The 13,681-nt window shown below is 25.1% G+C and overlaps 1 protein-coding gene across 1 annotated transcript; it reads left to right on the top strand.

The window, feature by feature from the left end:
- Nucleotides 1-5,666: 5,666 nt before the first annotated feature.
- Nucleotides 5,667-6,911, top strand: LOC113860204 (E3 ubiquitin-protein ligase PUB23-like). Its single transcript, XM_027492888.1, has one exon. It carries the CDS (start codon nt 5,667-5,669, stop codon nt 6,909-6,911), a length of 1,245 nt encoding a protein of 414 aa, XP_027348689.1.
- Nucleotides 6,912-13,681: the final 6,770 nt, after the last annotated feature.

Raw genomic sequence — 13,681 nt, 5'->3', positions numbered from 1 at the left:
TCATCTTTTATGTCACCTTGCTATCATTTAATTTTCATTTAATCGGCGATAAATGAGGTATAGGAAAAAAATCTTATTTGGCGTGAATGGTTTAATTACAATGATAAAAGTTATTAAATTTAAAGTATATATATTTTCTTGTTTTGTTTTCTCTTACTTGATTTTCTGTGGGTCGTTTTAATTTATGTATTTTGAGCGAATATTCTGTTGACACATTGTCGTGTCACTTTTGAAATTCTTGTTTTTTATATAATTGTATTGAGCTCTACGTGAATCGACAGGTATGTTATCTCTCTCACTGTATAACATGAGAAAAAGTGTAAATATCCATGAAAATAACTACATATCTATCTCATTTCATTTTCTTGATATAAAATATCATATGATGTCGGTTCTACATGTATTTGTATTTCAATATACATGTTTTAAATTATGACGTAGAACATAGCAAGATCTACTCGTATTGATATGCATAGAATTCAAACAATACCTATATTTTTTGTTTTCTTGGGCACAATCATGAATACAAAATTTGAATCTGAAAACCATACAAACAAAATATGCATTACATGGAATGATGACAATTTAAAGCATTTCTAAGTTTTGTAAAAACTTCATTTAGATGTGATATTATAAGATTAATTTTGTGTTTAAACTTGACTTTGAGCTAAAAGTCACATTCCTAAGTAACTTTTTTCTTTCGACGAAGATGCATGTCACAATATTTTATTAATTAGTAAAATAAAATGATTCATTTTGTCAACAAATTAAAATTAATTCTAAATTAGAAGTTTACCGTGTCACAGATTGTTTTTTTTTGGATAATAATCGGTCCAGAAAAAATCAATGTAAGACTTTTTTGTACTTTTTGTGAAATATATTATAGAGCCAGAGGATGATAAATATGAAATAAATATTTATTACTTAAGTCCCTTAAATATTTTAATTTAGATTTAGTTTATAATTAAATGTATAGAATATTTTATTGAGAGAATTAAATTCATTATAATGATTTTTCAATTTAAAATTTTATAAAAGTAATATTTAATTATCAACTACGTAACACTTTAAAGTTCTATTTGAAAGATTTATGAATAATTATAACTCTTATAATTATTTATTAATTTTAATAAATATTTTAATATAAATTATTAAAATAAACTAATTTTAATTTATCTTACATGATTAAATCTATGATATAAGTTATTATTTAACAAACTTTATTAAATAAACAACCAATCGTTCAAATGTATCCTAAATACCCGTAATAACAAAAAGCAAAATAAATTATAAGTGAAATAGTAAATACGTCCGTACAACGAAAAAGATATAATTTAACATAGAATTAATTTTTGTGTTTATTCTTATTTAGACATTGAAAAATTAAACAAGTGCCTAATCTCTATTATGAAATAAATAAATATAAAATTGTTATAAAAAATAAATATCAGATTTGAACATGTTTTGTATATACAAGATTCGTCTCTTTCTCGCCGCTTGCACACATATAGCCCCCCTTTTTCTTTTTTTTTTCCCTTTGTCATTTTCTTAATTTTAAATTACCAATTATTTACAACAAATTAAATCTTAATCAAAATGATTATAATGAGAATTAATTTAGTATTGTCAAGATATTAATAATAATAACAATGTTTGGTAATATTGCTGTTTAAAGTAATCTAGTTAGTGATTTCTCTTTCTTCGTTAAGAAAGCATGATATAACACAATTTCTTAATATACAAATGGAAAATTATATATGATACTTCTTTTTTAATCTTTACTTCAAAAATTATTATTATTCACCGTCCATAGAAGAAAGGATTAATATAACAAAATCAAGGGATAAACTTTCACTTAAATCCCTACAATTTAATTGTATTTCTTTGCTAAAAATATTCAATGATGTAAGTTCAGTTGTAAGTTTCCCAATTCATATGATAGTTACTAGTTATCACATTAGTTTAATTATTTATTTCAAATAAAAACATTTATTTATGTTATGAATCAATTGGTGTATAAAACGTTTACAAACTAATATTACTTTTTACATATTCAATGATAAAAATATTTATAAAAGTTTTATATGATCATAGTCATGTTGCCATGTAGCTATTCATATCCGTCATTATGACGTTCATGCATGAGTTATAATCTAAGACAGGTATTATTACTTAACTAGTTGAGTTATAATACGAAAAATATCAATATAAACTATAAAAAGAAGGTCCTTTTCTATCTCTTTTTATTACACACAGAAGTTACTCAAATATCGTTACTTTAACTGTGTGTTTAGGTCAACAAAAATAAATAAATTAAATTAAAATACATTAAAAAAGGTGCCTTTTATAAGTTAAATTGAAAGAATATATATATATATATATCTATATATATATATATATATCTAATTGAGTAAAAAAATGATAAAAAATAATATTATATTACAAATAATCAAAAAATATTTTAAATTTATATTATAATTTTTAAATATATATACATATAATTTAATAATTTTAAATAAAAAATACACCCTTTCTCCCCAATTTCTTCCAACAATTTTAAAATCAGTCTTTTCATTAAATTTTTTTGTGAAATTATTGACTCCCAATTCATAAGTTTAATTTAATTGTAATTAAATCAGAGTTATACTGATTAAATCGGTTCCCAGTTTATTATTATTTTTATTTTGGTAGGCTTTACTACTCTCTTTTTTTTTTTTAAATTCCTTCTTCCTTATTTTGTTTCATCTCAGTACATGTTCCTCTTTTCTTCTCTTCTAATTTTCTTTCACCAATTTCTTCCTAAATATCTAAGAATCCAAATACATTCTAAATTTGATTCTTATACAAAATTTGTTTTTATATGATCTTTATTTAAAAAGAGTTCATAAACAAATTTTTGAATTCTTTATAAAAATAATCTCTGTTGTTATTACACATTATAATGTCCTTATTTTATAATAAATATTTTTTTATTTTAGATTTTAATATAACACATGTTTGCATATTAGATAAAAAAAATTAGATTATCTTTAAATATTTTTATTATTTAGTTATAAAATTAACTATTCATTTATAATTATATATTTATACAAATATAATATCTAATTAATTTTTTATAACTTTATACTAAAAGTTAGATTTTACTATATTTTATTATTTTAATATGTTCATAATTTTACTATTTAATGTTAATTTGAAGTTATCGCTGTACCTTATATATTCTTATAATTTTTATGTTTATATAAAAAATAGTGTTAATTAAAAATAATATATTAATATGGAAAAATTATATAAAAATTTATTTATCACTTCTAATTGTATTAAAAATAAAAACAAGAGGAGTTAAGGAAAACTTTTATTTCGATGCTTAGTTTAGATACTATGTGCTTGACATTTTTGAAAGCTTTTATTAGGACTAAGTAGTGTTGAAATTATGAAACTTCAACATATTTATTTTAGGAATATATTTTTAAAAATTAAATTATTCAATTCAATTTAATTTAAATTCCGTTTAACCGAATAGAATTGTGTTTAAAATTCTTTAAAATTGATTCAAATTAAATTATATTACTTTTTTTTATCAGGTTAACCGACTTTTTTAAATTAATAATTATGATTATTTTAAAAATTAAAAATATTTATGTTTTTTAAAATAAACTATTAACTCTCATTATTTATCATACATGTTTAATATAATATTAACAGTGATAATTATTTTATGCATAAAAAACATTCTTAATCTTTAAATTACTATAAAATTACCTGTATAATTTAGATATGAAAATGGCAATTGTAGTTTGTTATTGTCGCGAGTGCGACCATACTGATGGCCATCCCCATCGATACTCTTAATCTAACCTAAAAATGAGAAAGTTGAAGTTATGCGTTAACACATACTTTTTTATGGGGTTGAGAATGCATGCTCATTTCTGAACATTCATACCCTACAAACACCAAACTATAAGGGAAACGCTAGCTGGTCGTAAAGGTTCAATGGTCCTTTGCATTTAAGAATAAGATCCCCAAAATGACGCTGTAACTATTCCCCTTTCCATTTCTAACCACCATCATGGAAGAGGTAAACACACGTCTTTCATGTGTTCATTCTATCATGCCAACTTTAACATTTGATGAGGTTAAAATTGTTATACTTCTATAATTTTAATACAACGAATGAGTTCTTCTTCAATAACCTAAATCACTAATACCCAGAGAAAACAGTGTAGCTAAATATTATGATAATCTCCTTAATTACTGCAAGTTACAGTAGTCAAGCGCGGAAGCACCCACATCATATGAAAATTATGCATCACTTTTATTCTGTGGAGATCAGATTATTTAATTAACTAATTAGAATTAGTAAGTTTTCTCTTTATTTTATCTTACATTAATTGCAACATCATGTTTGACTCGGTCATTAAAATATGATGTTAGATAAAACTCGAAGGCAACGAAGCCTGAATCAACAAATAAACATGCAAGGGGTTTTTATCAAACCCACAATTTTAAGCCGGCCTGACGTGGACTCATATCGATGTTGCCGTTTATCTATTATCTTTTAAACTAATCTCTTTGGCTATGCGTTATTTGGCTCAAACTGGCGTTTAATATGATATTATATACTATAATTATATGCATCACCGAATAACTCTCCACTTTGTCAATTTCGTTTCAATAAACCGACATTGGGGCCCTTCTTCTTGTGCTCAGGTTGAATTCAAACTCATCCTCTATCACCTCTCTCTTCCTTGAAACTTACAAAGTTTAAACTCGCACTAAACCAACAATGATGCTTCCAATTGGGTCAAAAATATACACAGATCAAAGAATAAGAGAAAAATATTCTTTGCACATCTCAAAGGGATAATTCTTGGATGTATTCATTGGATGTATGTATAAAAAATAAAATTAATAATATATAATACTATACATGGTATCAATTTTTAATAGCAAAACTGAATAAAAAAGTTGTCGAAACATCTGATCTATCCATAATTTCCCTTTCTCGAAAGAGTATAACTTATGTTCATCGCATATATAAATGATTTGAAAAAATTATTCTTAGTTATATATTTTTTATTACTTATCACAAAAAAAAAAAATTAGCCAGTAATTATAGGAAAATAATATAAAAATATAACAACGCTTTGCAATTAGCCTCCTCTATCTAATTCCGCCACCACGCACGCACCTCAAATTCAGAAGCTTCGTTCGATATAGTTTGAAACGAAAAAATCCAAAAGCAGCAGTATTAGTAGACGTCGACCAAACATACAAACCGCCAATAGGATCATGCAACGTGGCAGTGCATGATGCACACTTAGAAAAATCATTCATGCATCGAAAATTCAAAAGCCACACAATAATGTATTTCAAGCCGCTACTACAAGGTTTGACCACCCAACGCCACATTGACAAAAACATAAAGTACTACATTAAACATCTATGACCGGTAAAACTAGGAAAAAATGTGTATTATCCACCCTTATGGCTTTATCTAGAAATCCTCTATACACTATAATATATGTATATATAAATATGAACCTCTTCAAACCTTAATATTTATTAAACCACTATCCTTTACCAAAAGAAACATTCATCTCTTTTCTTCCTGCTCACCGAAAACACAATCATTTCATTTATTCTTTCTTTCTTTCTTATACATAATGGCTGAAATTGAAATTCCTCAATATTTTGTGTGTCCCATTTCGTTTCAGATCATGAAGGACCCAGTGACAGCTATGACGGGCATAACATACGACAGAGAAAGCATAGAGCGATGGTTGCTGAAGGCCAAAGATTGTGTGTGCCCAGTTACCAAACAACCGTTGCCAAGAAGCTCTCAATACTTAACCCCTAACCACACACTTAGAAGGCTAATCCAAGCATGGTGTTCATCAAACACAGCCAATGGTGTTGATCAAATCCCAACTCCAAAAACCCCTTTAAACAATATCCAACTTCAGAAGCTTGTGAAGGATCTTGAGGTTCCTCATTGTTACCAAACATCGTTGGAGAAGTTGCATGCCCTTGCTACAGAAAGCGAGAGGAACAGAACGTGCATGAATGAGGAAGGGGTAGCCAAGGCCATGGTGAAGGTGATTAACAAGAATTTCAAAGAAGGGAACACCACTTGCATAGAAGAAGCTATGAGAATTGTTCATCTTCTTTGGAATAACCAAGCCATGAGGATGATGACCAACAACAACATGAAAAATCTTGTTGGAGAAAACTTGGACTTCATCAACTCTTTGACTTGGGTTTTGAAGCTTCATTTAAATAACAACATCAAGTTGGTAAATGAAGCAGTGCCCCTTTTGAAGTTGACCATTGAGGTTGCTGATTCAACCTTGTTAGGGAGTTTAAGCCTTGAATTCTTCAAAGAAATTGTTAAGGTATTAAAAAAGAGAGCACTCTCTCAACAAGCTATTAAGTCTGCTTTGCATGTGCTCATAGGAACTAGTTCTTTGGGTAGAAACAGAATGAAGATTGTTGAAGCAGGTGCAGTTTTGGAACTCATAGAGCTTGATCTTGAAAAGCCAGAGAAGAACATAACAGAACTCATATTCAACCTTTTGGCACATCTTTGTTCTTGTGCTGATGGAAGAGAGCAATTTCTAAGACATGCTGCGGGTATAGCATTGGTTTCAAAGAGGGTTTTGAGGGTTTCTGCTGCAACTGATGATAGAGCAATTCATATATTTTCAGTGATTGCAAGGTTTTCAGCATCAAATGAGGTTGTTCTAGAGATGTTGAGGGTCGGAGCCGTGTCAAAGCTTTGCATGGTGATGCAAGCAGATTGTGCTTCGTATTTGAAAGAGAAAGCAAGGGACATCCTTAGGTTACACTCCAAAGCTTGGAATAATTCTCCTTGCATACAAGTGTATTTGTTAACTAGGCACCAAAGGTGATCAAAATTGAACCTCCAACTACCTTTTCTAAAATTGGGTTTTGGGGGTTTCACCTTCTTGTATCCTCCTTGGAAAAACTCTTACCTAATCCTAGTGTTAGAAACAAAAGCTTACGTGAGACCAAAAATGTTTTTGTAAGTGTATTTTTAAGATATATATATATATATATATATATATATATATATATATATATATATTATATACGATATAATATGTAAAATTGATTTTTAATTGTTTACATGACCCAACTGATATGAGAGTAAGTACTTCCATTTTAACAATATATGAATTTTATTATCGAAGTGTCATTAATGTTACAAAGCAAATTTTCCCCTTTCTATACCTATAGGTTAAGAATTTATCATCCAGATTGATCTTTGTGTAGACAAATCAAGTGTGTAATATGAAGAAAGAGACTTTTTCTTGGCTTCTTTCGATCGAGAAAATATAGCTAGTTAATGAAATGAAAATATAGTGTGTAATGCAAATACATATTACGTAAGTTTTTATTCATCAATCTGGTGAGAAAAATAATTTATTTTATTTATTTATATAAAAATTGAAGGTAGTTTTAATCATTATTATTTTATTAATGTATTTTTGTTTATATAAAATATTTATATTAAGTGGTTTAAGAATTAAAAAGAGACACACGAATAAAGAATAAATTAAAAATATCAGCAATTAATTCGATAAAATGATTGAATTTTTATATATATTTAATCTCTCTAAATAATAAAAACAGAGGCAATATATTTTTTTAATAAGAAAAATGCTAGCAAAATGATTTTTTAATACATCTTTTATAATTAGTTATTTTTTAAAATGTTAAATAATTTTTAAAAAGTTCATTTTTTAAAAATTATATAATTAAAAAAATAGTTTATCTTATAAAAATATTTAAATGCATTCTTTAATATAGCATGATATTAGATATTTTAGGTATGAAAAAAATGTTATTATAGAAAGTATGTAATAGACATAGTATTAATTAAGTGAGGAGGCGCATAGGAAGGACGGATCCCTATTTCCTATTTTTGTGGTAAGAACTAGATAACGAAGAAAATAACAACAAAAATTTTAAGTAAAGTTTACTTAAGTTAATTTTTTTTTTATTTTAAATAAATTTTGTATCTTCTTTTTTTTTTCTAATTTTTTACTTTCTCTCTATTTTATGTTTAACATTTTTTTTTAACTTTTATATTCAACTCATCTCTTTCTTTATTTTATTTTTTTTTTCTTTTTCTCTCTCAACTTTTTTTACTCTCTATCCGACTCATCCAATCATCTTCTTCCTTTTTTCACCCTTACTCTACTCATACATGTTTCCTCTCTTTTTTCTATCCTCAACTCTTCCACTCTTATTTCTATATCATTAACTCTTTCCATCCCCAATTTTTCTTTCTGCCACACTCTGTTCCCTTCTCCTCTTTTTCATGAAAAATAAGTGTATTTTGTATAATTTTTTTATTTTTCATTTTTATTTAAATAAAAATAACATTGGATGTTCAGTTCTTACCATAACTAGAGAAGATTTAGATCTAAGAAAAGATAAATGATAATCTCTTGAAAAAAAATAAGAGATTTTTCTTGAAATTTTTTTAAAAATTAAAAAACAGTTATAATATAATAATTAACTTAAAATTATAAAAATAATTAAAAAATAAATATACAAATTTTCTCTTAATTATGACTTTAATATACTCACATTCACTAAAATAAATGTAAATATATAAATAACTCATATCACGTAAAACAAGAATATAAGACAAAGTTAAATACTATATTTTTGACTAATGTAAATTGAAATAAAAGATTTAAAGTAAATATATAATTTTATTTTTTTTAAATATTTTATTTCAATTAATTCTAACTATCTTTATTTGATTGAAATACTCAAATTTTCTACTTGCATTATTTATACTTACAATCATGCTTCAAAAAAAATTATAATATATCATAAATAATATATAACATACCTACACACCTTAAATCAATATCAACATTATCTAATATTTATATATTATCATTGCACATTTTGTATCAATATGAACAAGCAATCGTGAACCAGCTAATAAGAGTTTATCCTTTTTTTATGATAGCATAGTAATATCATGTGATAAAGTAATGACTTAAATTTATATGTAATATTGATTATATCAGCACATCTTTAATTTGTATTTAAAATTAAAATTAATTATTTTATTAAACTTTTTTATATCAAACTTTACAACACTTTAAAAATTGGCATTGCAATTGTATAAATAATGTTATAAAAATATAGAGTACACAAATTTTGCAAAAGAAATTACCTTTCTAAAATAATAATCTCATAATACCACACTTGTTTTTGTGTGAAATATCCAACAATGTGTCAAGCATAAAACATAATGAGAATGCAATATTACCAAGCCAATAACTCTTTATACTATTGTTAAAAAAATATAATTTCTTTTAAGAATTTATTTCAATTAGAGAAATAAAATACACAATCACAACAAGATAATTAATATAAAAATTCTAAAATAATGATAGTCATTATCTATAAACAACTAAAAAATAATACAATTTAAAAATTTTTACAATACCTATTTTTTATTAAACACCTTATAGTTCTAATTACACCAACGTTCTTTAAAGAAAATATTTAAATACCTTATAAAATTCTAAAGTAAGAGTATAAAAAAATCAAATACAAATTTAATGTGTTTTTAATTAATACGCAACTTAAAACAAAATACGTATGGTCATAATTTCAATTTTTTTCATAAATTTAAACAGTAAAAAATTTATTTTAAAATATTTTATTTCAATCAACTCCAATACAATTTAAAGTAACCAGATTAAATAACGCTTAAAATCACTTTAATTTAATTTTTACAGCATTAAAATATAACAACCAAATCCATAGGTTAAAATTAATTATTAAATCAGTAAAATTTAGACTTTTTAACCGTCAAATTTTAGTTAAATATAATAATACTATTATTATAATTAGAATATATTTATTTTTGTTATGATATTTTGAAAGTATATATTTATTCATTTATTTAAAAACTTAAACATGTTAAGTCTATATATTCCTGCTCTTCATCCTTATTTTATTTAAAAATTTAAAATACTCAATATTCAGAAGTTGTTCGCATTGGAATTGGTGTCTCCAGTTTACAAATTCAAAACTTGGGTTTTATTCCTTTTTAGGCTAAGAATAAACTTTTGACACGGTGCATACATTTTTATATAAAAATAATAAATAGTATTTAATTCGAGCACATATGACATACTTTTAACGATAAAAAATTAATGTTATAAAAAAAACGAACCTTTAAATTAACTTAGAAATTCTCAAGATACTCCTTAATTACCCAAACACTGGGACGTGGATTTTCTTTAAAAGTTTCAAAATGCAAATTAGTTCACAACATTTCAAACAAAGGGAAACTTTGATTCACTTTAAGACGATTTGATCATTGGTGATATCTTGAAAGCGATTGCACAAACGGGAAAAAGGAGATAGCTCGTGTGAATTATATGAAAGCCGAAAGTAAATTGTTTAATTTTAATGAATGAACATATATATACTTGCATTCAGGATAAAACACGTGCTTCAATTTCTTGTGTTACTTTACCTACTTATGTTATGTTCACTAATAACAGTTGATTCTTTTTATTCTTCAAATAAAATGCACGTGATGAAAATCATCAAGGGAAGGCCACCTTAACTTTTTTACGTTAAAAAGTGATTGGTGACCAAACGCGCTTATGCTATGGCTAACTCTCACTTTTACTTTCCAAATAAATCTGCACACTTATAGGATAATAAAACTATATATATATATATATCAAATCCTGTTTTAGAATGAAGCAAGAAAATATAAGTATTTTTAAGAGTATAAATTGTCTGCGGTCAGAGAGAGAGAGAGAAAAAAATGCCTATCATTCATTTTTTTTATTTTAAAAATTAATAAAATATAAAAAGAAAAAATAAATCATTGAATAATGAATGTACGATGAATGCAAGAATGTGAATGTAAAGATTTTTGAATCTTTTTTTTTTTTCAAACCTTTATTACAAAATTCATGTCCTAAACTTTTATTGACATTAACACCTTCAGATTCACTGTTCACATTTCTTGGGTCTTCATCAGAATGTTTACTTTCAAAACTTCTATCGAAAAATTCATCTCTTAGGCTTATTTCGAAATATTTTCTTCTTAACCTTTAACACTTACTCGACCTTTAATAATATTATGCATTTTTTTTGTATTTTTTAATTAAATTTAAAATTTTATCTTAATAGTTTATGTAATAAAAGTCAATATTAAATATTGATGCACATTATAGAGATACAGTTTTAATTTTAATTAAAAATTATAAACTTAACTTTAATTCTCAATCGAATGACAACATCGATTCTCTAACACTTAAAAGAACTACACACCAATTCATGCACTTAGTCATATCCCATTGTTTAGCAAGATAGCTCCATTTGAACTTCCAACTATAATATAAATTCACTCAAATTTTTTTAAGAAAGAAAACATGCACAGGTGCATATAATATAAGTTTGTGATATGTGTACATCAAGTGAGAAGGTTTTTCAACGTGATAATAAGATGAGTAAATTTTAATCGTAATAAGTTATTTAATGATCACGTAAATACTTAAAAAATAAATTTTTGTATTAGTTCTTAAAACTATATCAATCAAACTTTTTATTTTTGATATTTTAAAAATTATCATTAGTTCTTGATATTATAAAATAATACTCACTTTATTCTTTTAAAATAAAATAATAGTGAAAATAAAGTAAAAATATTAAAATAAATGCCTATTTATAAAATTAGAGACTATAACATTAAAAATGTAAATTTTTAAAAACTAAAATATCTTATTCATAAAATATAAGGACTAATTTAAAAATTTATTCTTTAAAAATGTCATACAAATTTTCCATTTTAATTTTGATTCATATAAAATCTAACTTATATATTTTTATTGTTTTTATTCTCATATAAAGATTACCTTCTTATATCTTTGATATGCTTTATAAATGTATAATTATCATTGGAATGTTAAAAAAAAATAAAAAAATAATACATTATTGTTGTAAATAAAATATTTAAATTCTTTTCCTTTTCAAACGAGCGACAAAACGTAGATATTAAAAGTTAAAATGGGTAAGTTAAACTACATATCACAGGCCTATAACTTAACTCATATCAAACTTAGGTCAAGTTAGGCTTATAAATTAATAAGTTAGGTAATTTTTTTTCGAAAAAGTCTATTTAATTAATTAGATAACTTGTCGGTCATTAAAACATCTTATTTAAAATTATTTTTTTAATATATTGAGTATAAAAATTATATAAATACAAAATTAATTAATAATTTATTGAATAAATTTATTTTAATGTTTAATATATATTTTAAAAATATAAATAATATTTATTATAAATTTATATATCTATAAATGTTTTAATTATATAAAATTTGATATCCGTTATTAGCATAAATATATTACTTTATTAAATGGTCAATAAAATTTAATTTTATAAAAATTTATTAAATAAAATAACTCATAAAATAATTTATTTTTCATTGACTCTTTGAAATTATATTAATAGTCATGGATTTAGAAGCTTATATTTAATGGCTTATGTAAAAGGCTTAGAGGCAACTTGTTTGATAGTAAATTTGTTAACTTATTTAAGTATTTTTATTATAAAATAAGTTTTTAAATAATTTTTTAATCAAATTAAGCATTGAAAAAAACACAAATATAAGTCTAATAAATAGTTTAGATTTAGGCCTTAAGTTAGGAAAAAGATCCGTCTCAAATCTTCCAGGGTTTAAGTTATCATAGTCAGTATGATGGCATGAATTTAGGAATTTCCATATACGTTGAAATGATTGAGTTCATCGGATTTACTCATGACTGTTTGCAAAAGTAAAGCAATGGATGAAAATTTAAAATATAATACAGATATGATACACATGCATCAATATGTCTCCACCGCATCTCTTATACTTCAATCAAAATATGTTTCTAATTGAAACTTGAGAGGTTTAATAAATATTTTCAGCCCTTCTAGAGTTCTGCTTACCTGAAAGCATTCGATATCATTTTTTTTCTTCCGTTTAAAGGATAAAGTCCAAATTCTAGTGACAAAATCAAGCCTACTTTTTCCAACTTAAATAACATCATCCATAATGCCATGGCATAAACAACTTAGGGGGTAATAACTTGTCATCATCAGTTGTATATAAATATATGAACCGGACAATTGAAGACACAATTCTAGGCTAGTCAAGTTTACCCCAAAAAAATAATCGCTACTGTGTGAGCATATGCAATCAAGAGAAACATGCGGTATATTTTTATATTTAGCTGAAAAATAATTTTGAGAATAAAAAACCATAACACGACACAATTGATGTGATGATCGAAACTAATGGATCACCGATCCTATATATCCCATTTTCATGGATCGCTGTCACAGCTTCCCAGTCAAATCCAAATGAAGTATAGAATTTATCGAATTGAATACATCTTATATACGACTGTTCTAATCTTACCTGTCATATATATGTGCTATAATGTTCATTTCCAAATTACAGTAGAAAGAATTGCGATACTAATTAATTCCATGTATGTCAACTGTCATAGGTAAATAGATTCGTTTTGATATTTTCTTGAAAAAAAATTCGTGGGTTATGATGGTCAAATGTGGTGTGTGGTTGAATATACGCAGAAAAAATTGTAGAGG

This window comes from Abrus precatorius, unplaced genomic scaffold (assembly GCF_003935025.1).
Source record: "Abrus precatorius isolate BTA unplaced genomic scaffold, Abrus_2018 Scaffold2, whole genome shotgun sequence".
In the NCBI taxonomy this organism is placed as follows: Eukaryota; Viridiplantae; Streptophyta; class Magnoliopsida; order Fabales; family Fabaceae; genus Abrus; species Abrus precatorius.
Note: the sequence above shows the minus strand (reverse complement) of the source record. Positions and strands in the feature narration are given on the sequence as shown.